Consider the following 21,991-nt stretch of genomic DNA (forward strand, 5'->3'; position numbering starts at 1 on the left):
AAACACGAGTACGGATCAACTTGCAACCGTTTAAATTAACAAAGTATAACGCGTTGCTGAGTAAATTACCTTAGTTTCTCTTTTTGAAAAATGTTGAGGCGGCATTATTTTCACGAAACGGATATGCTTTATTTAGAATATAACACGGGTTGTATGTTTTTTGTGGCATATTACGCTTTTGCACAAGGCCACATTTTGGTTATAACTTGGTTTTACGCTACTTGACATTCGAAACTTTTGGCGGTGGATTTGACCACCATTTCTACTCAGCAAAAAAAAAAAAATTTGCGCCTTTTTTCCCGCCGTTAGTAAATAATATATTTTTCCCGCCGTTGTTATTTTCAGTTGCCTGTTGTAGTTTAACAATTATTTTCGTTGTTAATTTTTAAAGTTCAGTTACTAAGCCAGTCGTTGCGTTACTTAGCCAGTGATTAAATGCCAGACGAGAAATGATGCCAATGGTTTGATTTTTTTTTATTACAGATTGAATTCTACAGTTGTAACTTATTATCATTTAAAAAAATCACCAACGGTCCTCCAGTCTTCAAAAACAGCTCTTTTTAGAGCTAACTTCTTATTGAAACTTCTTTTTTAAATTTAGTGTAAAACTCACATTTAATTTATAAATCACTTTACATACTTCAAAATAGTTTTTTAAATAGCCTACATATTTCTACCAATAATTTAGTTTATATTAGATTTTACTTTGTACACATAAAAAATACAGACCATAAAACTTTTTCAATACTGTAAAATATTTTTTTTATAACCAGTCAATTTAGATTATTTTTCAGAAAGTTTTAGCTCAATAGTTAGCACAGATTCAAAAAGGAGAAATGTACACCAGTGATATTAAATCACCTATCATTGACTCCGTAGTGCAGCCTGTGGTACAGTTGTTAAAAAATCCAGAACTAATATAAATTGTTTACTTAAATTAACTAGACTTTACAAACCATACTTTTTAGCTAGCCTATTTTATTTTAGTACACAAATTCTCTTGGTGAGGTAGAAGAGAAAATCACTCAATTTGAGATCTCAACCTTAACAAAGTTTATAGTCAGAAATAGTCATGACAGTAGTATGTGTAACAGTTACAGGTTTTCATAAATATTCTACATTTTTTTAAACTCTTATTGCTGTATATTGTATATTCAGAAGGTGAGAAGATTTTCTGGAATGAAGACTGCATTCCATTTAAATACCTTAAATGTTATATATAAGAGAATGCCAACACGGAAAGGATCGCAACAAATCCAAAAACAAACTTAGATGTGAAAAAGTTGTACCTCAGGTAAAAGGCAGCTAAAATATAACAAAATATTAAATTTTGACCTCAAGTAACGTTTATATAAACATCATGTTTTTACATTAAATTTACAGCTGGCGGATCACATGGTAAAAAAATCCTACATGTGTTTACAAGGTTCAAAAAAAACTGATTGTCCTGCTACTATACAGATTTCATATATTACTCTTTTTCCTGATTTTAAGGTTTGTAATGGACACTTGCTGCTTTTTAAATTACAAAAGGCCTTGCCAGAAATACTAGTAATCAGAAAAATAAACAAATTTATTTTAGATTGAGTCCAAAGAAAGTGGAAACAAGTTAAGGTATCTAAAAGACCTTGCCAGCAAAGAAATTAGAATTCGTTTAAAAGGTTCATCTGAATTATTAAAATCCACCGTTTACAGAATTACTTTTCCACCCATTAAAGCTCATATTGGTCATGTTATTGGAAAGGTAATTTTAATTTTTTAAATTACTAATTTAAAAACAAATAACTAAAATATGTTCCTCGTTAATATTCTTAATAATGTAGCCTCTTTGCAAGATTTATTGTAGGTGGTGTAATGGGTATGCAATGTATTGTTTAAACACAATTTTTTGGAAACTTATGCTATTTTTAGCATAATATATGTTACGTATTACTTTTTAGCAATCTGGATATCAACAGATAGTTGATAAACGAATAATTGCTGAAGTTGGAAAACTTGTTAATGATGGTGTTAGTAGTGTTCGTGAACTAAGGCGGGCAATTGATCTTTACGTTAAACATGATTTATTTAAGGGTCAAGAACCACCCTGCCAATCAAATCGGAGATTTAATCCAACAATGAGGGATTTAAAAAACAGTTTTTATCGTGTATTTGTGAATCGAAAACTATCAAAATTTGATCAGACAAATGTTAAACTTTTGATTGATGAGTGGAGAAAGAAATATGGTATTGATGACAATATTTTGTATCGACCATATGTTGCAGGCGAAGCAATCAACATGGAAGAACATGAGAGTGAATGGGATGAAACCCCTTTTATCAAATGCAAACAATCGCTTCTATTTGTTCATAAATTTTCATGGCAAAAACGATTGTTAGAACGATATGGTCAGGAAATCTGCCTTTTAGATGCTACGTACAAGACGTCAAAGTACGCCCTTCCCCTATTTTTTCTTTGTGTGAAGACCAATGTTAACTACCAAGTTGTTGGGTCTTTTATTTTACAAAATGAGACAGCTGATGATATTCAAGAGGCACTTAAAGTTTTGCAAAAATGGTGTCCCAAGTGGAATCCTTCTTTTTTTATGACAGATAAGTGCGATGCTGAAATTAATGCACTTGAAGCTGTATTTACAGGTAAATTTTTTTAAATGCAACGATTGTTAGTATCACTTAAAGCTTAAAAATCAAACTAAAATAAATCTTATTCTGTAAAGGCTGCAAAGTACTAATTTGCGACTTCCATCGCGAACAAGCATGGGGAAGATGGGTAAAAAAACATGAAAATGGTGTTGGCGATAAAGACAGGCAACAAATGGCTTTGAATCTTTTGCGATGCATTGCCACAGCTGATACTGCAAACAAGTTTGCATCTGGACTAAACCAATTACATTGTAGCGAGATTTGGAATGAAAATGAAAAGTTTCGAAACTATTTTAGCAAATTTTGGGAACCTATTAAGGAGGTAGATTACATCAATGACTTTACCATTTATGTAAAATATATTTAAGATATATATGCTTTTTAGACATAACATTTTATAAAAGTTATATACAATTGCAAATACTTCTAAGACTTTTTTGCAGCGCTGGGCTTGGCTTTATAGAGTAGGTCAGCTTCAAGTCATAATCAACACCAATAATGGAGTTGAAAGACAAAACAGAACTTTAAAGGAATGCCACATCAGATTTCGCACAGATAAATCATTGTCTGGTATTATCACTGTTTTACATCAAGATTTTTTACCGGAAAATTTACAAAGGTGTGAAGAACATATGTAATGTGTATGCAGCAGTTAAATAATAAATCCAGTTATAAATTAAAAAGCCTAAAAACTCGACCTGGTCGAGTTTTTCTTGAAGTTATTGTGACTCGATCTAGTCGAGTTTTTCTTGAAGTTATTGTGACTCGACCTAGTCGGGTTTTTCTTGAAGTTATTGTGACTCGACCTAGTCGAGTTTTTCTTGCAGTTATTGTGACTCGCTTCAGTCGAGTTTTTCTTTAAGTTATTGTGACTCGATCTAGTCGAGTTTTTCTTGCAGGTATTGTGACTCACTTCAGTCGAGTTTTTCTTTAAGTTATTGTGACTTGACTAAGTCAAGTTTTTCTTTAAGTTATTGTGACTTGACTAAGTCAAGTTTTTCTTTAAGTTATTGTGACTTGACTAAGTCAAGTTTTTCTTTAAGTTATTGTGACTTGACTAAGTCGAGTTTTTCTTTAAGTTATTGTGACTTGACTAAGTCACATTTTTAGTCCAGTTTTTCTTATATGTGAATGACTATTTTAATTTTTTGTGACACTAAGATTTTGTTTAATATAGTAAAATTATTGACCTAATTTTTTAACTATTTGTTTAGCATTTTATTGTTTAGCATTTTAATTCTCATTGCATATTTATCAACGTTATTATTCCTAAAATTATTTTTACAAAAAAATTGTTGATCTTGCATAAAATTTTGTTATTAAAAAATTGCTAATAATTTTTTTATGTTTTGCAGACTTTTAATTATATAAATAAAATTTTAATAATGAACACATCAAGCCTGACAATCAATACCGGGGGGGGGGGGTGACATCAATAATTATTATAATGGGTAAGTTGATCTTTTTATGCAAATACTATTAAAGCTACAAAAAAATAATTTGTTAATTTTATTTATTATAAATAACATACAATTTGAGCAGAAACCCTAATGGAAAAAACAAAAAAAACACAAACAAAAAGCAAAACAACAACAAAAGCAATAAGGGTGGTGTTCGGAAGGGTAAGGGGGCAAAGTTGAAGAGGCACTCGAATAAGGTGGATGCCCGCAGTATGATCACTGTCGCAAAGTATAAATTAGTCAATACAGAGATATGACTTATTTTTACTATTTATTTATTAAACTTATTATTTTTTTTTTGTTTTACTAATAAAATTTATAAGACATTTAAAATCTTCTTGTAAATATTTTACAGAGAACGAACAAGTGCTAGCCTGGAGCCAGGAAACAGCTCCATCCTTTCCGAAAGATCGGAGAGGTTCCAGGCTAGCGAGCCTCTTCGGCCAGTTTCGAGGGTCTCCCTTCGTCCTAGAGACCTTATAATTGTATCTGAGGACGAAGAGGAGCCCTTGGTCGAAGAGGCAGCGACAGTGGCGGGCCTCCACCAGCAAGGCGTGCCTCAGACTTCTACCCCCCGACCTTTTCGAACACCATCCCCCGAACTTCCATTGGTACAATTTTCTTCAGCCCAATTTAGACCAATAACCCCCCCTCCACATAATCTTTTCCCCGGACCTATTTATTTGTACACTCCAATTCCCTTACCCCCCCCTTAATTATAACCCAGTATTTATACATGTAGTTTTTAATAAATTCCTAAACAAATGTTTTGTGTGGTTGCTGTTAGAACTTACTCATTGAGCATTGTATAAACAAATTGTTCTGTTTGTTTATTATTTGCAAGAAAGGGTAAAGCCCTGCTGTTAAGTCTAATTATTATTGAAAGCTTAATACTTTATCAATTTAATGTTCTTAAACAAGTAATGTGTAGTGCATTTTTTTATTTACAAATATATATTTAATTTAATAATGATTTTAAACCACATTTTATTTATTTTAAATACCTAAATTTATTTTTTTATGTTTATATTTTTTATCTTTGATGTAGAAAGGTTGACGTCATGACCCAAAAATATTGGGTAACAGAACACCTGCTACCCCAATCTGCCAGTTTAGCCTTGAGTTGACTTTGCCAGTTTGGAATATTATAAAACATATTTTCCCAGTAAATATAAGCTGCTGATTATGTGTTGGCTCAGCAGGAGTTCAGACCGTTTATAGTTCCAGACTTAAACAGCATGAAAGAACTAGGGATCGAACCCAGGACCTAATGTAGAGAAGACAAGTGTTTAACAACTACCCCACGCTGCCATTTTTAGGGGATTTATGTTTTAACAACGTTAGATATTTATAACCTATTAACGAAACAATAGACTATTAAAAATAATACTTAGTATGTATAGTGACAAAACAATTACTAAGAAAATCAATTGTTACGCAACAGTAGCTATTGTTTTTTTTTTTTTTGCTGAGTAGAAATAGTGGTCAAATCCTCTTACGAAACTTTTTCGTTTAACGTAACGTGCTTTCGAAAAGCTAGGCTAGGTTTTAAATATTTTAATGCAATTGGCCTACAATTTATTATTTATAGAATGTTTTAAATATTATTCTTTCCAAATCCATCTTTAGCTCATTTGTATGAGATAAGTGTAACGCTAAAAATACCTTAAAAATAAAGCCAATTGTGGTTTTCTGTCAGTTTGTTGTAGTAAGCAGTAAAACAAGTAGCCTAAGTAATAATATTAAATCAAAACAAAAACTTAGACCTAAAGTATCAAATAACTGTAGTTGATTACTGACTAAGTTTTAATACCAAAAAGTAGGAAAATTGTTTTTTTAAAAATCAGTAGAGTTCATGGCGCTCATTTTTTGATGAAAATTATGCTTTTTAGTTGGTAGGTCTCTTATAAACAATTTTGTTTAAAAGTACAAAATGTCGGAGGGTAAAGAGAAGAAGATGGATGATTTGAAAAAGGAGGTGGAGATGGACGAACATATTGTTCCTCTCGAGGAACTTTGTGTTAGGCTAGGAACTGACCGGGATGTAGTATGTTGACTTATTATAATGTATATAAGGCTAGGATGGAATTTGATTTCAATTTTTTCGCTGGTGTTATTCATAATGTTTTCAATTTTATATATAATAATAATGTTTTTCAATAAAAAAATGTGATTTCATATCTGTGTGAATATTTGGGTACTATTTTATGATTCTATGGCAAATATATAAACAAACAGCCTTTACGTTACTGCTTTCTAATGTTAGAAATACTGATGAAGGTTTTGCCAATTACAAGTAAATTGTTGTTTTTAACAGGGTTTGACAAAGCAAAAGGCTGCAGAATATTTGGCAAGGGATGGACCGAATGCTTTGACCCCCCCTAAAACCACCCCTGAGTGGATAAAATTTTGCAAAAATTTGTTTGGAGGGTTTGCAACCTTGTTATGGCTTGGTGGTATTGCTTGTTTCTTTGCTTTTGCATTGGAGGCTGCTGGCAAAACTGAATACAACATGGATAATGTAGGAATTTGATCTATTATGCCTTTTTATGAATTTTTTTTAATGTTTTAGTATGACTATATTTAAAACACCAAGGGCTTCTGTTATAACAAAAATCGATTTTGCTCTCAAGGCTAGATTTCTATAGTTTTTGCACAATATTTTCAGGGATTTTAAGTGGTAATTTGTCATATTTTTCAATTTAGTTGTATCTTGGAATTGCATTATCTGTGGTAGTCATAGTAACAGGTGGTTTTCAATATTTTCAAGAGGCTAAAAGTTCAAAAATTATGGAGTCATTCAAAAACATGGTACCCCAGGTAAAAAAGTATATATTTATTATTTTTTAAAAGAATTGTTTATTTTTTACAGATTTTTAACTGCACATATTTATTTCGTTTTCTAGCATGCCCTTGTAGTAAGGGATGGAGAAAAATCCCAAATTCTGGCACAAAATCTTGTTCTTGGTGACATAGTGGAAGTTAAAGGAGGAGATAGAATTCCGGCAGATTTAAGAATTATCTCAGCTTCATCATTGAAGGTAATATTCACTAATTTTAATTTTGGTCTATTTTTGTTTCTTTCATATATGTTTAGAATTCAACATTAATTAGATAGCCAAAAATAAGGAATATTACAATGAGGATAATTTACTTGAAATATTTTAAATTTTTAATATCAAGGTTGATAACTCATCTTTAACTGGTGAGTCTGAGCCTCAGAGTAGAACTCCTGAAAATACTCACGCAAATCCATTAGAGACAAAAAATATTGCCTTTTTCTCAACCAACTGTGTTGAAGGTTAGAATGTTTCTAAAGCATAGATAAAGAAGTTTAGTAAGATCAATTTACAAGCTAAAAATTTTGACAGCAAAAAATAGATTAACAATATTTAAATCAGATTTATGAGAAAACTGAAGTAGGGAAGCAATAAATACAACATTTTCAAATTTCGCTTTAGTTTATGTTTAATGGACCTACTACATTAATGCTCTATTACTCGAGTTATAATTAATTTTACAAATAGGTAGTGGTATAGGTATAGTAGTGAAGTGCGGAGATAATACTATAATGGGAAGAATAGCTTCACTGGCTGCAGGTTTAGAAGAACTTGACACCCCGATAGCAAGAGAAATTCACTACTTTATACAAATTATTACAGGTTACTTAAACAGAAGCTTTGTGCTTGCTTTGTTAATATAGAAGTTTCCAACCTTGTTTTTTGATTTATATTAACCTATATTTAACAAAAATTGATTTTATTAATATTTTGAAAATAAATTTAAATTAATTTTTTGTAGGTGTTGCTGTATTTCTAGGAGTTTTATTCTTTATAATCTCGTTGTCTCTTCAGTATACTGCATTGGAAGCTATTGTGTTTTTGATTGGAATTATTGTCTCCAATGTTCCAGAAGGATTACTGGCCACTGTCACTGTATGTTTTATTCTATGGGCTATTATTTTTAAATGATAATTAATTTAAAAAAATAAAAAATAGTAAAAAATGTTTTGTTTTTTATGCGTTTTAGGTATGTCTTACCCTTACTGCCAAGCGAATGGCTCGCAAGAACTGTTTGGTGAAGAACTTGGAAGCTGTAGAAACCCTTGGATCAACTTCGACTATTTGCTCAGACAAAACTGGAACTTTGACCCAGAACAGAATGACCGTTGCTCACATGTGGTTTGATAACACTATTGTGGAAGCTGACACAACAGAGGATCAAACTGGTAAGAAAAGAATCTTTTATAAAGAAAATATTTTATTTACCAAGCATTTTATTAAATTTATTTAATTTTTTGAAGGCGCTTCCTTTGATACTGAATCTGAAACTTGGCTTGCACTTTCACGAGTTGCATTGCTATGCAACAGAGCTACTTTCTTACAAGGACAAGAAAGTATTCCAGTGTTAAAAAAAAACTGTGCTGGTAAGTCGCATATAATATTAAGGTAGTGAAAAACAAAATCCAAGAAAAAATTTTATGAAAAAATCAATTTTTTTTTCTTCAAATCAGGTGATGCATCTGAATCTGCTTTGTTAAAATGTGTTGAATTATCGTTGGGAGATGTTGAAGGTAAAAGGAAGAGAAACGCTAAGATTGTGGAGATACCTTTTAACTCTGTCAACAAATATCAAGTAAATATATATTTATTAACAAAAAAATAATGTCTTTAATCATTACATCTATTTTTGACAATTACTTTTTTTTTGAAACAAAGTTTACTAAACAAAAAATTCAAGAAGTCAATCCAAGTCAATTTTTGTTTAATTTTCAGCTCTCTATTCATGAAACTGAAGATGTAAATGACAAGCGATATCTTTTAGTAATGAAGGGAGCACCAGAGCAAATATTAGATCGTTGTACCTCTATTGTGAGCAAGGGAAAACCAGAAACACTTACTCAAGAGTGGAAAAATAATTTTGAGAAAGCGTATAACACTTTGGGAGGCTTAGGAGAAAGAGTATTAGGTAGGTTGATTTTTGAAAAAATTTTTGTTAAAAAATTATTGATTATATTACCTACTTTTTACAATTTTTGTAAAATGGTTTATTTTTTGCAGGATTTGCTCATCTTTACCTTCCTACAGAAAAGTTTCCAGTCGGTTTCAGTTTTAATGCAGAGGATGTTAACTTTCCACTTAATAATTTAACTTTTGTTGGACTTATGGCCATGATTGATCCACCTAGGGCTGCTGTGCCAGATGCTGTTGTTAAGTGCAGAAGTGCTGGAATTAAGGTAAAATTTTGCAGTCATTAGTAAAGTAATTTTAAAGTAGCTGAGTAATGTTGTAAATTAAAGAAAACATGTTTAGTTCATTATGGTAAAAAATATGACCACTTTGCATAATATATTTAATTTAAAACTACATTTTGTTGTTCAACTACCTTTTACAATACTAATTTAGAAAATTTTCTTAATGTTTAGGTAATTATGGTGACTGGTGATCATCCCATCACAGCAAAAGCTATCGCGAAAGGAGTTGGAATTATCTCGGAAGGAAATGAAACTGTTGATGACATTGCAGAAAGATTAAATATCCCTGTGTCTGAAGTTAACCCAAGGTTCATAAATTTTTTTTTTTTCGAAGTTTATTTAAATTTTGTAAAAATCACCCTATATAAAATATATATGTTATATTCCCTGACCATTTTTTTGTACTTTTAAAATTTGCGAAAATGAATCTATTTTTGGTGAATATTGTTTGGCTTACAGAGATGCACATGCTGCTGTTGTCCATGGTGGTGAATTAAATACTTTATCAGAAGAACAACTTGATGACATCGTAAAATATCACACAGAAATTGTATTTGCCCGCACCTCACCCCAACAAAAACTTATCATTGTGGAAAGTTGTCAACGTCAGGTAAGAACAATTTTTTATTCTGTTAAAAAGTTTTTTTTCTAGTCAAAAAAAGGTTTTTAACTTAGTATATTTGTTTTCTTTAGGGTGCCATTGTAGCTGTAACTGGTGATGGTGTAAATGATTCACCTGCTTTGAAACGAGCTGATATTGGCGTTGCCATGGGAATTGCTGGAAGTGATGTGTCAAAACAAGCTGCTGACATGATTTTGCTTGACGACAACTTTGCCTCGATTGTTACTGGTGTAGAAGAAGGTAAAAATATGTTTTTAAATCACAAATACTTACAGAATAATGCTGTGCTTGTTTCTGTAAATTTTATGATTTTGTATTTTCAAAGGTCGTTTGATCTTTGACAATTTGAAGAAATCAATCGCTTACACTTTGACCTCAAACATTCCTGAAATTACCCCATTTTTAGTGTTTATCCTCGCTAATGTGCCTCTACCACTGGGTGTTGTTACCATTTTGTGCATCGATTTAGGAACAGATTTGGTAAATATTTTTTTAAATTATTTATAATTTTTGCCAACTATTTCAAAATTTTCTTTTTCTTTCTAATTTGGAAAACATGTTTTTTTGGTTATTTTAAAATCAATATCATGAAGTTAAATATTTGTTTCTTTTAAATAAATATTTTTAAACCTTTTTTTGTAGTTGCCTGCTATATCTTTAGCTTATGAGAAAGCAGAAAGTGACATCATGAAACGACAACCTCGTGACTCTAAGAAAGATCGATTGGTCAACGAGCGACTTATATCTCTTGCTTATGGACAAATTGGTAAGAAAATGGCTCCTATTTTAGTTAAACTTTAATAAAGGAGTATTAATTTGAATATTTGCTAAAAAAATACTCTTAAATGTGTTTTTTTAACAAAGTAATTGCTAATTTGATTATTAAACAAGTAATATAGATAAAAAAAATTAAAATTTTTTACTATTTAAAAAAAATTAAAATTTTTTACTATTTAAAAAAAATATGTAGAAATAAAATAGCTTTTTTTTCTAAGGTATGATTCAAGCTCTGGCTGGCTTTGTGAATTATTTCGTAATTATGATGATGAATGGTTTTTATCCGACTTTATTATTGGGTTTGAGAACTCCTTGGGATGATCGTACAAATTGTGATTTAACTGATTCTTATGGGCAAGAATGGGTAACTTTTATTATTTATTTTTTTAAATGTAAATCTTATTGCGGATAATTTAAATTGGCAATAGTTTTACCTAATATAGTGTTTAAGTTTTAGCTTTTTGCTATATAATATCCCAAACTGCTAAAGGCAACACGAGACTGGGTCGGGGTAACAGTTGTTACTCTATGTTTAGGTCGCGCATTCGACCTTCCCACATCGAGAATAAAGATTTATACAAAAAAAGATGAAAATTTATTGTAATTTTCGCTAACTTTAATATTAATATAGAAACTGTTTTATCAAAGACCATGCATAACAATGCTTTTTTGGTTTTAGAATTATGGTCAACGTAAGATAATTGAGTACACTTGCCACACTGCTTTCTTTACTTCAATTGTGATTGTTCAGTGGGCTGATCTTCTTATCAGTAAAACTCGACGTCTTTCTATATTTGAACAAGGCATGGGGTAAAAAAAGTGTTTTATTATTTATAAATAATGTAGCTTAATGGACTGTATATATATATAAAGTGCTGGGAAATTTAAAAACTGCCACTAGTGGTGCGCGGGTAAATTTTAACTGGCAAATATTAGTTAAGAGTAGCAATCATATTTTAACAATTAAAATTGACTAGTGCCATTTAATGTATATATCCAGTGCTTAAACACAAACTGGTTTTATGTTTTAAAATATTAGAAATCATATCATGATTGCTGGTCTGTATGAGGAGACAGCTTTGGCAACTTTCTTGTCTTACTGCCCTGGTATGGATGCAGCATTTAGAATGTATCCACTAGAATGGGAGTGGTGGTTAGTTCCCATGCCTTTCTCACTCATTGTTTTTACCATTGATGAGTTTAGAAAATACATGATACGGGAACATCCTGGGGGTAAGTGTAACATTATACTAAAAATAATAAATATTAAAATATGGTAGTTTTTTTTGTATATATATATCTTTATCTTCGATGTGGGAAAGTCGAATGCGCGACTTAAACATAGAGTAACATCAGTTACTCCGACCCAGTCTTGAGTTGCCTGTGGCAGTTTGGGATATTATTGAGAATATAATTGCCCGATAATTATGCTGCTGATTAAGTGCTGGCTCAGCAGGAGTTCATACCCTTTATAGCGCCTTACTCAAGGGCGCTACAGCATAAGATCAGTGGGGATTGAACCCACGACCTCATGTTTGGTGTAGCAAGTGTTCTTACCACTACACCACGCTACCGGTTAAAATAGGTTTTGACATCTGTATGTAATGGAGCTTATTGGACGATATTCGCTTTTCCAATTTATAGGCCAACAAAAATAATAAAACTGCCAGTTGTAGTGCAGGTGAATTTTTGCAGACAAAAATTATTTAAAAGTTGCAACCATATTATGACAAATCAAATGTGGTCAAATTTAAAAATCACCATGCAGAAAAATAAATAGATAAAGTTTTATTTTTTTTACAGGCTGGACAGAGAGAGAAACTTATTATTAAGATTTAGAAAATAAAGAAAAAACAGTTATTTATTTAGTTTACCAACAAAAAAATTATATAAATTGTTTAGCAGCATTACAGTACCCCAAATTTGGCAATTTTAAAATTATTTGTTTACACAAAAGTGTTTTTAGTTAACTGTTCTTTTACTTATTATTAAAAATTGCCAACTTAAAAAATATTAGATTAGAAAATGTGTACTGTGGTTTTTTATAAAGTAAAAAGTAAAATATATTACAGAAAATAGTTTACAGTACAATAAAAATATAAAGACAAAGCAGCATAAAATATAATTTAAAAAGGTTAAAAAAAATGATGAATAGTATTTCATTAGAAAAAATAAAGCATTTTTAAGCATCAAGTTTAGAATTAAGTAATAAAAACTGCACAGGAAAATTATTACTTACTCATAGTCATATTTTAATTTACATTATGCCCACCCATTGTTCTAATTACTTAAAAAAACATGACGTAACTAGTAATGGAAATTTTCATTGGAACAAAGTTGTTTAAAATTTTGCTATCTAGCGAATGTTGGCATTCAACTTTAATATTACATTTTGTTAAAAAAGATTGTAGCCACTTTTGCTAAATTATGTAAATGTTTAGTTTTAGGTAAAAAAAATGGTTTTAAAAAACATATAAATCCAAGTACTTAAGATCTATCCAAGCAAATGTATTACCCAATAACTTTTCACTTACATAAGCAAAATTGCATTGATGTTGTTTTGATAAAGTAAAGCTAACAAGAAAAAGGCATTCAGTAGGAAACAGGAAGTGACTTCATCGTGCCTATTTAATAATAATGAACATATATATACATGGATATAGTAAGCCGTTTTTTTACTTAATCATTGTTATAATGCATTTATGTAATTACAGTTTTAACCCTGTCAATAGTTTTTGAAAGTTGTTTACATGTAAATTTTTTTACTGAAATTAATATATAGGTTTTATTTAAACAAGTCAACAGTTATTAAGTTAAAATTAGGTTTTTCAGCATGGTTTAAGCTTTAGTTTACAGTCTACTGATAGTTTAATTTAAAGTTTTTACAAGTGTAATATTAGAACAAGATAAATATAAGTCGTGTGTAAAAATATTGTCTAAATTTACTTGTGTTGCTTTTTAGGTGCATTTAATTAAAAAATATGCTTAAATTATAACAATATACCTGTTACATATAAAACAATATTTAAACTTAAAATATGGCAAATAATTATCAGACATCTAATGTTGATGAACCGGAAATTGTTCAACAACAAAATGAAGTTTTAATTGAAGATGGGCGATCAAAAAATAAGGGAAATAATTTTGAGGATCTTAAAAAGGAAGCCCAATTGGTAAGAGTAATTTAGTTGTGTTTTTAATTTGGTTGTCTAATGCGTTTGTTAATTAGACATTAATGTTTGCAGAGTTAAATTCATGCAATTTGTTATTGGAACATTATATAATTTCACGTACTTGATCTTATATCTTAAAATAAAACAAAGTAACATATTGACATTACATTTAGGATGATCATAAAATTTCAATAGAGGAATTGTGTGACAAAATCGGCACAAATCCAACTGTTGGTCTCACAACACAGAAAGCCAAGGATTACTTAGAGCGAGATGGACCTAATGCATTAACCCCACCTAAAACAACTCCTGCATGGATTAAATTTGCCAAGAATTTATTTGGTGGTTTTGCAACTTTACTGTGGCTTGGCGCTTTTTTATGTTTTTTAGCTTACACTATCGATTCAACTACTAATGCAGATAATCTAAGCAATGACAATGTAAGTACTTTTTTTGTATATAAATTAACGCCCTAAATGCGATACCAAATGCCCTTTTTATATAAATTTTAATTGTTTTTAGATCTTAAATTAATCTTATCATAACAATAATATGTATATTTTTTTAATATCTTCACAACATAATATTTTAGAATTAAAATTAAATAGTATTACAATACTTGGCCAACTTTAAAACTTATATTTTTTAGCTGTACCTGGGATTAGTTTTAGCCGGCGTTGTTATAGTAACCGGCGTATTTACATATTACCAAGAATCACAAAGCGATAAAATTATGGAATCTTTCAGAAACTTAGTTCCACAGGTATAAATTTGTTTCAAATACAACTGACTTGTTAACCAATATTTTTTTGCATTTTTTAATATAACTATGGTATAGTTAATATATTAGTTCTTAGGTATATAACTAATAACAGAATTGCCTCTTAATCTACAGCAAGCGCTGGTAGTTCGAAATGGCGAAAAGACTCTTATATTAGCTGAAACTATTGTAGTTGGTGACATTGTTGAGATCAAAGGTGGGGACAAAATACCAGCAGATCTTAGGATTATAACTTGCAATGGATTGAAGGTAAAAAAGTGCACCAACTTCAGTATAAAAAGTTAAAACCAACTGATACATAACTAATTGTTTTTTTTAACCAAATAGAATATAACTTTGTTATTTATGTCTTATTTTAAATACATTAACATTTTTTGCATGAAAAGGTTGATAACAGCTCACTTACTGGTGAATCTGAGCCTCAAAGCAGGGGAACAGAATGCACTAATGACAATCCACTAGAATCCAAAAACATTGCATTTTTTTCAACCAACTGTGTTGAGGGTGAGATTTACAATATTATTTTTAGGTTTTTTGTATAAATATCTGTGCAAAGAATGATTTATATACAAATTAAAAGTTTAAATGAGTAGGGGAAATCCAGCATCATATTTTATTTCAAGTTAATTGATTTATTGATATTATAGGCAGTGGCAGAGGTATTGTATTCCGTGTTGGAGACCATACCATTATGGGTAGAATTGCATCCTTAGCATCGGGCCTATCTTCTGGGAAAACCCCCATCGCAAAAGAAATTGCCCATTTTATACATATTATTTCTGCTGTTGCTGTGTTTTTGGGGGCTACCTTTTTTATCATAGCAATTTCACTTGGCTATCATTGGTTAAGAGCAGTTGTGTTTTTGATTGGAATTATTGTTGCAAATGTACCAGAAGGTTTACTAGCCACTGTTACGGTAAATCTATTATTTTTAAGCTATTTTTTAATATTCTATTTTTGGAATTTTTGGATTGTGTGTGTAGCTAAACAACTTTTTGTTTTACTTATTTAATAAATCAAATTTTACAAATGAGTTTATTTCTTTGCACATATTTGTGTTGGCTGTCATTATATTTTATATTGTTAGGTTGTGTTGACCTTAACTGCGAAGCGAATGGCTCGCAAGAACTGTTTGGTGAAGAACTTGGAAGCTGTAGAGACCCTTGGATCAACCTCAACTATTTGCTCGGACAAAACTGGAACTTTGACCCAGAACAGAATGACTGTTGCTCACATGTGGTTTGATAACACTATTGTGGAAGCTGACACAACAGAAGATCAATCTGGTAATTTTGCTGTAAATAATAAATTCATTTTGATATTTTTACAATAATTTATTAATTAAATGTTGTTACAATTTTTAAAAGCTATTTTTAGATATAGTTTTGTAATTTTTGTGCCTTACGTAAGTGTTTATATTTTTTGATTTAAAACTCTATAACATTTAATAATATTTAGGTGGTGGTCTTGACACAAGCTCAGAAACATGGAAATCATTATCAAGAATTGCTTTACTTTGTAATCGAGCAAGTTTTCTTACGGGGCAGGAAAATATTCCAGTTTTACTCAGAGAAACTGCAGGTTAAATCCAAATCTTATTTTAAATTACAAATGTAGATTAATAAAAATTATACAACTTATTTGTAAATGATGGAATTATAAATTGAATATAAATAGCTACATCGCTTTTTTAACACTTTATTCTTTAACACTTAATAAGCTGTAGGAGATGTTTTTTGTTAGTCAGCCTTCACATAAATTTAATAAATACCCTAGAAAGTAGATTGTTAAAGTAGGCAAGATTTAAAATGTTGTAAATTTCCATTTAAGGTGACGCTTCTGAATCAGCTTTACTGAAATGTTGTGAATTGACTTTGGGCAATGTAGAGAAAAAAAGACTTGAAAATGCCAAAGTAGCCGAAATTCCTTTTAATTCAACTAACAAATACCAAGTAAGTCTATTGACAAAAGTTAATGGTAATCATAGCAAATTAAACCTAAAAACAAATTGTCAAATATCAGATAAAAAATTAGAAAAAATTATTTTTTTATAGTGAAATTAAATTTTGGCTGATTTGTAATTTTAAATTTTGCCTTTTTTATTTTCAGGTATCAATTCATGAAACAGATGTTTCCGAAAAAGATCGTTACTTCCTTGTCATGAAGGGGGCGCCAGAGCGTATTCTTGATCGATGTAATCGCATCATGAACAATGGAGTCATCGAGGAACTTACCCCCGAATGGCGAGAAGATTTTGAAACTGCGTACAAGGAATTGGGAGGGTTTGGAGAAAGAGTGTTAGGTAAGAACTTTTATGGTAAACACTTAGCTTTGTTTTTAGTAAAAAAAAGTTGTGTTGCAAATTTTTGACAAAAATGAGCTTATTTAAAGTTAAGTTTTTTCTTGAAAGGTTTTTGCCATGAATACTTGTCAGTAGAGGATTTTCCATCTGGTTATGCATTTGACATTGAAGAAGTCAACTTTCCACTTGAAAACCTAACATTTGTTGGACTTATGGCCATGATTGACCCTCCAAGAGCATCTGTGCCAGATGCTGTTGAAAAATGTAAAAGTGCTGGAATTAAGGTAAACATTTGTTTTTATATAAACAAACTTTAATAAAGGAAGTATTAATAATGTCAAGTTTAATATATAATAAAGTACCATTACCTTACTTTAAAAAAAAACAATAAGAACAATTTTGATTCTAGTAAATAGTCATATGTTAAAATTAATAAATAAAAAATTGCATTGATTAGGTAATTATGGTGACTGGTGATCATCCCATCACAGCAAAAGCTATCGCAAAAGGAGTTGGAATTATCTCAGAAGGAAATGAAACTGTTGATGACATTGCAGAAAGATTAAATATCCCTGTGTCTGAAGTTAACCCAAGGTAATAATTAAACTTATAAACACTTCACAATTTATATACTAACTATATTGCAATCTTTTTGGAAGATAATTAGTGTTTTTCTTTTAACATGCCTTAAGTCTAAAGTAACAAATTATTGTTGTGTTATAAATACAGGGATGCAAAAGTGTGTGTTATACATGGAACCCAATTGGCTGAATTGGATGAAACTCAAATTGATGAAATCCTGAACAATCATATCGAGATTGTATTTGCAAGAACATCACCTCAACAAAAGTTGATCATTGTTGAAGCATTTCAAAGACAGGTAATTTGTTTTATTAAAACCAATACAAAAATCTAACTAATCTAACACATATTTAAAAACAAATTACTGTTTGTCTTATAGGGGGCAATTGTAGCTGTAACTGGTGATGGTGTAAATGATTCTCCCGCCCTTAAACAGGCTGACATTGGCGTTGCCATGGGAATTGCTGGAAGTGATGTGTCAAAACAAGCCGCTGACATGATTTTGCTTGATGACAACTTTGCCTCGATTGTTACTGGTGTAGAAGAAGGTAGACATTTATTTTAAACCAAAAAAAGAAAAGTAAAGGAAAAAGCTTGTTCATTGCTAATTTACTTTAAACTTTTAAATTTTTTATAGGACGTTTGATCTTTGACAACCTAAAAAAATCAATTGCTTACACTTTGACTTCAAACATTCCTGAAATCACTCCATTTTTGTTGTTTATTACTGCTGGGATTCCCTTACCCCTTGGCACTGTCACAATTCTGTTTATCGACTTGGGAACAGATTTGGTAAGTTTAAAAAAAAAAAATTTAAATTTTGTGTCGTTTCAGTTAAATTGTTTTGACATTCTTTATACATTATCTAATCATTTTTGTGTCCAGGCTTTGTTAAAATAATTTTAAGCAATAGTGAATTAATATCATAATTATTTTGTAGTTGCCAGCTATATCTTTAGCTTATGAAAAAGCAGAAAGCGATATCATGAAACGACAACCTCGTGACCCTAAAAAAGATAAACTTGTCAATGAACGACTCATATCTTTGGCTTATGGGCAGATAGGTAAGTTTAGAATATTATAAATTAGGCATCCAATTTTATAAAGCATGTAAAAACATTATCATAAATCAATAAAGTGTCATTTTATTTAGGTATATAGAAGTTGATTTAACTTTTTAACTGTTATTTTATATTACAGGAATGATTCAAGCCTTAGCTGGTTTTTACGCCTACTTTGTAGTTATGATGCATAATGGTTTCCTACCTGGTAGGTTGTTCGGAATAAGAATTGAGTGGGAAGATAGAAGTAATCAGGCAGTAGTAGATTCCTATGGGCAGGAATGGGTCAGTACAATATTAAAAAGGGCATAATTAAACCCTACTACATAATTTTTTTTTTTAAATATTGCGATATGACATTAATACATTTAATTTTTTGTTGTTTTAGCCTTATGAGTCTAGAAGAATTCTTGAATTCACCACAAACACAGTTTTCTTTCTTGCAATAGTAATTGTGCAGTGGGCTGATCTTTTAATCAGTAAAACAAGAAAATTGACTATTTTTGAGCAAGGAATGAAGTATGTGAAACTTTGTATATTTTAATAATGAAATCCAATAAAAGTTACATAAAATTTATTTATTTCTTACTTTTTTGCTTATTGATATTGATAACAGTTATGAGACTGGATAAAAAAACACTTTCATTTTTTTGTTTTAGAAACAAAGTTCTTATAATTGGTCTTTTTGAGGAAACAGCTTTGGCTACCTTCTTAGCTTATTGCCCAGGTTTGGATACAGCATTAAAAATGTATCCACTAGAGTGGGAATGGTGGTTTGTACCGATGCCCTGGTCTCTTATTATTTGGATGTATGATGAATTACGGAGATATTTAATTCGTAGATATCCAGGAGGTAAAATAATAAGTTTTTGTATTTTCTCTACTAATAATTTTAAATATTTTGTTTTTATGTTTAGGTTGGGTAGAAAGAGAGTCATATTATTAAAGCTTTGTAAATATTGCTTAACATTAAAATTGTATTTTCAATCATTTTATAATCTATGTTAGAGTGTGAAATATTAGTCTGATGTTATGCACTTACGATAAGCACTTTTATGACCAAATTCTGCTTATATTCTTTAATAATCTCTATCTATATATATGTCATTGTTTTAAGTTTGTTTAAATTCATTTTTTCATGTGTGTTATACCTGTGTGTTTTTCTGGTGTTAATAAATTTAAAGTTTAATATGCAAGTCACCAATAATTGCAAGGATTGTATTATGTTAAATCAACTAGGAAGTATTAGAAGCCAATAAAAATTTGCGTAATAAACCAATATTTTAAAAAATGAAATGTTGGTTAAAAAAATGTGCACCAATGAGGATAAACTTAAAACTTTTTATTTAAAGTATTTACCGTTTAGGTAATTTAGGTTTTGATAAAAGTGTTTACACACGTGTTTTTGTTTTTAAGTAAGTTCACGTCTGTATGTTAGTAAAACAAGTTAATAAAATTAAAGATATGTAATACTAAACAAGCGTAGTGGGTAGTTTTTTAAACTAGTATTAGGTTAAGTCTTGAAAATTATTAATAATACCTTGCTGTCAATTTTGACAGCTCTTTTAGCATATAGATAATAATAAACTTAAGTTATGATATTTTACAGATTTTTTAAATTTAGTTTTAGACTTTTGTGAAGTACACTAAATACAAAACATTTTTAATATGTTGTCAAGAATATCTCGTTTATTTTCATCCAAAGCTACCAAAAATGCCAGAGTATTTTTTGATATAACAATAGACGGGAACGAAGCGGGTCGCGTAACTATGGAATTACGTAATGACGTCACTCCTAAAACGGCAGAAAACTTTAGAGCACTTTGCAGCGGTGAATTGGGTTTTGGGTACAAGGGGTGCAGTTTTCACCGAATTATTCCGGAATTTATGTGCCAGGGCGGGGACTTTACAAATCATAACGGCACAGGAGGTAAAAGTATTTACGGACGTACTTTTAAAGATGAAAACTTTACTCTTAAACATACTGGCCCAGGAATTTTATCTATGGCCAATTCAGGGCCAAATACAAATGGATCTCAGTTTTTTATTTGCACAGTTGCTACACCTTGGCTAGATGGAAAGTGAGTTTATAAGTTTTCTATATTTCTTAAAAATTACATTTTATCTATTTTTATCTATATATTAAATAACTTTTAGCTTGCTGTTATAGATTTATATTTTGTAAATTTTGTGCTTATTATTAGCAGGTATTATTAAGAAGATTGTTACCTCAATTAATGCAGTTTTATTTAATAAACAATTCTATAAACAATTTTTTAATAAAAAAACTTTATCGCTGAACTTTTAGAAACTTTTTTATTTTTAGTCACACAGTATTTGGAAGTGTAGTCGATGGTTTGGATGTTGTAACAAAGATGGAAGAAGAAGGAACACATCCAGGACATCCTAAATCTAAAGTTGTAATCCAAGATTGTGGAGAAATTAAGGAATAACAACAAATTTACAAAAATATTAAAAACTTATAAAAATAAAACTAATGAGCAAGTGTATGACTTTTAACACATTAGAAAATTAAAATGAGTTTAGAGAGGAAAATTATGTTTTAAAAAATACTTCAAATCAAATATTTTGTTTCAATAATAACAATTTTTTGTAATGATTTTCGTGTCTGTATGTGTTTGTAATAAACTTTATGTACCTAAAAAAGGTCTGATTTTATTTTTTAAAGATAAGAACACAAAATTAATTAGTAAATCTAAAATTTAAACCTAACACATATGTTTTATCAATTAAAACATATTTATGTTAATATAACCAATTGTTGTTTATTAATTAACAAAATTAAATTTTAACCATGTTGATCAAATTTTTAAACTTATTTTATTTTTCAGTTGTTATAAATGACTTCTAATCTTTTTCAAGATTTTTTTAAAGCGCACCAACTGGTTGTTATTTTTTGCAGTGAAGTTAAAAGTAAACGGTTGGTTTTCCAATATAATTAAATAAAAATGTTTACGATTTAATATTACAAGAAAAATTCTGTATATATACATTTTGTTCATTAAACTATTTATATTTTTAAATGGGTATGGATTTTATATTTGTTAATGTTATTTAAAAAAAATTATGTAAGCACTTACATAGTATTAGAAGTGTTAGGTGTTTTCAATTAATCATTTTACAATAACTAAGTGCTGATAATAATTTGGTTAGTCTTGTGAAATCATTTAGTAAAAATTAAAAAAAAAAAAATTGTTGTTCTGCTTATGTTTACTGGCTCATCATTTTGTTAGAGCCTAACCACGTGACTATGGGACGTCATAGGCCATAATATTTCTTATCATATTAAAAAAAATTAAATCAAAAATTAATTTT

General features: G+C 29.9%; 4 protein-coding genes across 8 annotated transcripts; all 4 read left to right on the forward strand.

Annotated features, from left to right (window-relative positions):
- Positions 1-538: 538 nt before the first annotated feature.
- Positions 539-4,820, forward strand: LOC145752446 (uncharacterized). Of its 5 annotated transcripts, none has more exons than XM_082568735.1 (9): positions 539-1,294; positions 1,384-1,494; positions 1,583-1,744; positions 1,941-2,637; positions 2,718-2,965; positions 3,075-3,262; positions 3,999-4,094; positions 4,186-4,332; positions 4,459-4,820. In XM_082568735.1, exons 1-7 carry the CDS (start codon positions 1,211-1,213, stop codon positions 4,012-4,014), a joined length of 1,506 nt encoding a protein of 501 aa, XP_082424861.1. In that variant the 5' UTR covers positions 539-1,210; the 3' UTR covers positions 4,015-4,094; positions 4,186-4,332; positions 4,459-4,820. The 5 variants fall into 5 exon arrangements, with proteins under 5 accessions (XP_082424861.1, XP_082424862.1, XP_082424860.1 ...); XM_082568736.1 differs by having other exon boundaries at positions 4,186-4,300; XM_082568734.1 differs by lacking the exons at positions 3,999-4,094; positions 4,186-4,332; positions 4,459-4,820 and having other exon boundaries at positions 3,075-3,896.
- Positions 4,821-6,036: 1,216 nt separating this feature from the next.
- On the forward strand, positions 6,037-12,588 carry LOC145752445 (sodium/potassium-transporting ATPase subunit alpha-1-like). The gene is made up of 21 exons (XM_082568733.1): positions 6,037-6,150; positions 6,421-6,624; positions 6,810-6,923; positions 7,010-7,144; positions 7,287-7,404; positions 7,631-7,765; positions 7,905-8,038; positions 8,133-8,331; positions 8,407-8,529; positions 8,617-8,738; positions 8,879-9,071; positions 9,164-9,339; positions 9,529-9,665; positions 9,817-9,967; positions 10,051-10,219; positions 10,305-10,459; positions 10,622-10,745; positions 10,975-11,120; positions 11,436-11,566; positions 11,796-11,989; positions 12,560-12,588. The coding sequence occupies exons 1-21, from the start codon at positions 6,037-6,039 to the stop codon at positions 12,586-12,588; spliced, it is 3,003 nt and encodes a 1,000-aa protein (XP_082424859.1).
- A 1,135-nt stretch (positions 12,589-13,723) lies between these two features.
- LOC145752444 (sodium/potassium-transporting ATPase subunit alpha-3-like) lies at positions 13,724-19,842 on the forward strand. The gene is made up of 20 exons (XM_082568732.1): positions 13,724-13,929; positions 14,103-14,369; positions 14,579-14,692; positions 14,825-14,959; positions 15,097-15,214; positions 15,358-15,626; positions 15,798-15,996; positions 16,169-16,291; positions 16,541-16,662; positions 16,820-17,012; positions 17,121-17,296; positions 17,470-17,606; positions 17,742-17,892; positions 17,974-18,142; positions 18,232-18,386; positions 18,535-18,658; positions 18,795-18,940; positions 19,044-19,174; positions 19,315-19,508; positions 19,573-19,842. Exons 1-20 carry the CDS (start codon positions 13,795-13,797, stop codon positions 19,599-19,601), a joined length of 3,087 nt encoding a protein of 1,028 aa, XP_082424858.1. The 5' UTR covers positions 13,724-13,794; the 3' UTR covers positions 19,602-19,842.
- Positions 19,843-20,269: 427 nt separating this feature from the next.
- LOC145753680 (peptidyl-prolyl cis-trans isomerase-like) lies at positions 20,270-21,326 on the forward strand. The gene is made up of 2 exons (XM_082570102.1): positions 20,270-20,736; positions 20,982-21,326. The coding sequence occupies exons 1-2, from the start codon at positions 20,324-20,326 to the stop codon at positions 21,106-21,108; spliced, it is 540 nt and encodes a 179-aa protein (XP_082426228.1). The 5' UTR covers positions 20,270-20,323; the 3' UTR covers positions 21,109-21,326.
- The last annotated feature ends 665 nt before the right edge of the window (positions 21,327-21,991 follow it).

This window comes from Corella eumyota, chromosome 5 (assembly GCF_963082875.1).
Source record: "Corella eumyota chromosome 5, kaCorEumy4.1, whole genome shotgun sequence".
In the NCBI taxonomy this organism is placed as follows: Eukaryota; Metazoa; Chordata; class Ascidiacea; order Phlebobranchia; family Corellidae; genus Corella; species Corella eumyota.

What these genes read in the sequence shown, in the direction of transcription:
- LOC145752446 (XM_082568734.1), top strand. Translation starts at nt 1,211, where the DNA reads ATGTTATATATAAGAGAATGCCAACACGGAAAGGATCGCAACAAATCC. An exon ending in CTCTTTTTCCTGATTTTAAG is followed by an intron (nt 1,495 to 1,582) that starts GTTTGTAATGGA and finishes AATTTATTTTAG; the next exon opens with ATTGAGTCCAAAGAAAGTGG. An exon ending in TTTGGGAACCTATTAAGGAG is followed by an intron (nt 2,966 to 3,074) that starts GTAGATTACATC and finishes AATACTTCTAAG; the next exon opens with ACTTTTTTGCAGCGCTGGGC.
- LOC145752445 (XM_082568733.1), top strand. Translation starts at nt 6,037, where the DNA reads ATGTCGGAGGGTAAAGAGAAGAAGATGGATGATTTGAAAAAGGAGGTG. An exon ending in CACAACAGAGGATCAAACTG is followed by an intron (nt 8,332 to 8,406) that starts GTAAGAAAAGAA and finishes AATTTTTTGAAG; the next exon opens with GCGCTTCCTTTGATACTGAA. An exon ending in GTGTCTGAAGTTAACCCAAG is followed by an intron (nt 9,666 to 9,816) that starts GTTCATAAATTT and finishes TTTGGCTTACAG; the next exon opens with AGATGCACATGCTGCTGTTG.
- LOC145752444 (XM_082568732.1), top strand. Translation starts at nt 13,795, where the DNA reads ATGGCAAATAATTATCAGACATCTAATGTTGATGAACCGGAAATTGTT. An exon ending in TCGACTTGGGAACAGATTTG is followed by an intron (nt 18,387 to 18,534) that starts GTAAGTTTAAAA and finishes ATTATTTTGTAG; the next exon opens with TTGCCAGCTATATCTTTAGC. An exon ending in ATTCCTATGGGCAGGAATGG is followed by an intron (nt 18,941 to 19,043) that starts GTCAGTACAATA and finishes TTGTTGTTTTAG; the next exon opens with CCTTATGAGTCTAGAAGAAT.
- LOC145753680 (XM_082570102.1), top strand. Translation starts at nt 20,324, where the DNA reads ATGTTGTCAAGAATATCTCGTTTATTTTCATCCAAAGCTACCAAAAAT. An exon ending in ACACCTTGGCTAGATGGAAA is followed by an intron (nt 20,737 to 20,981) that starts GTGAGTTTATAA and finishes TTTTATTTTTAG; the next exon opens with TCACACAGTATTTGGAAGTG.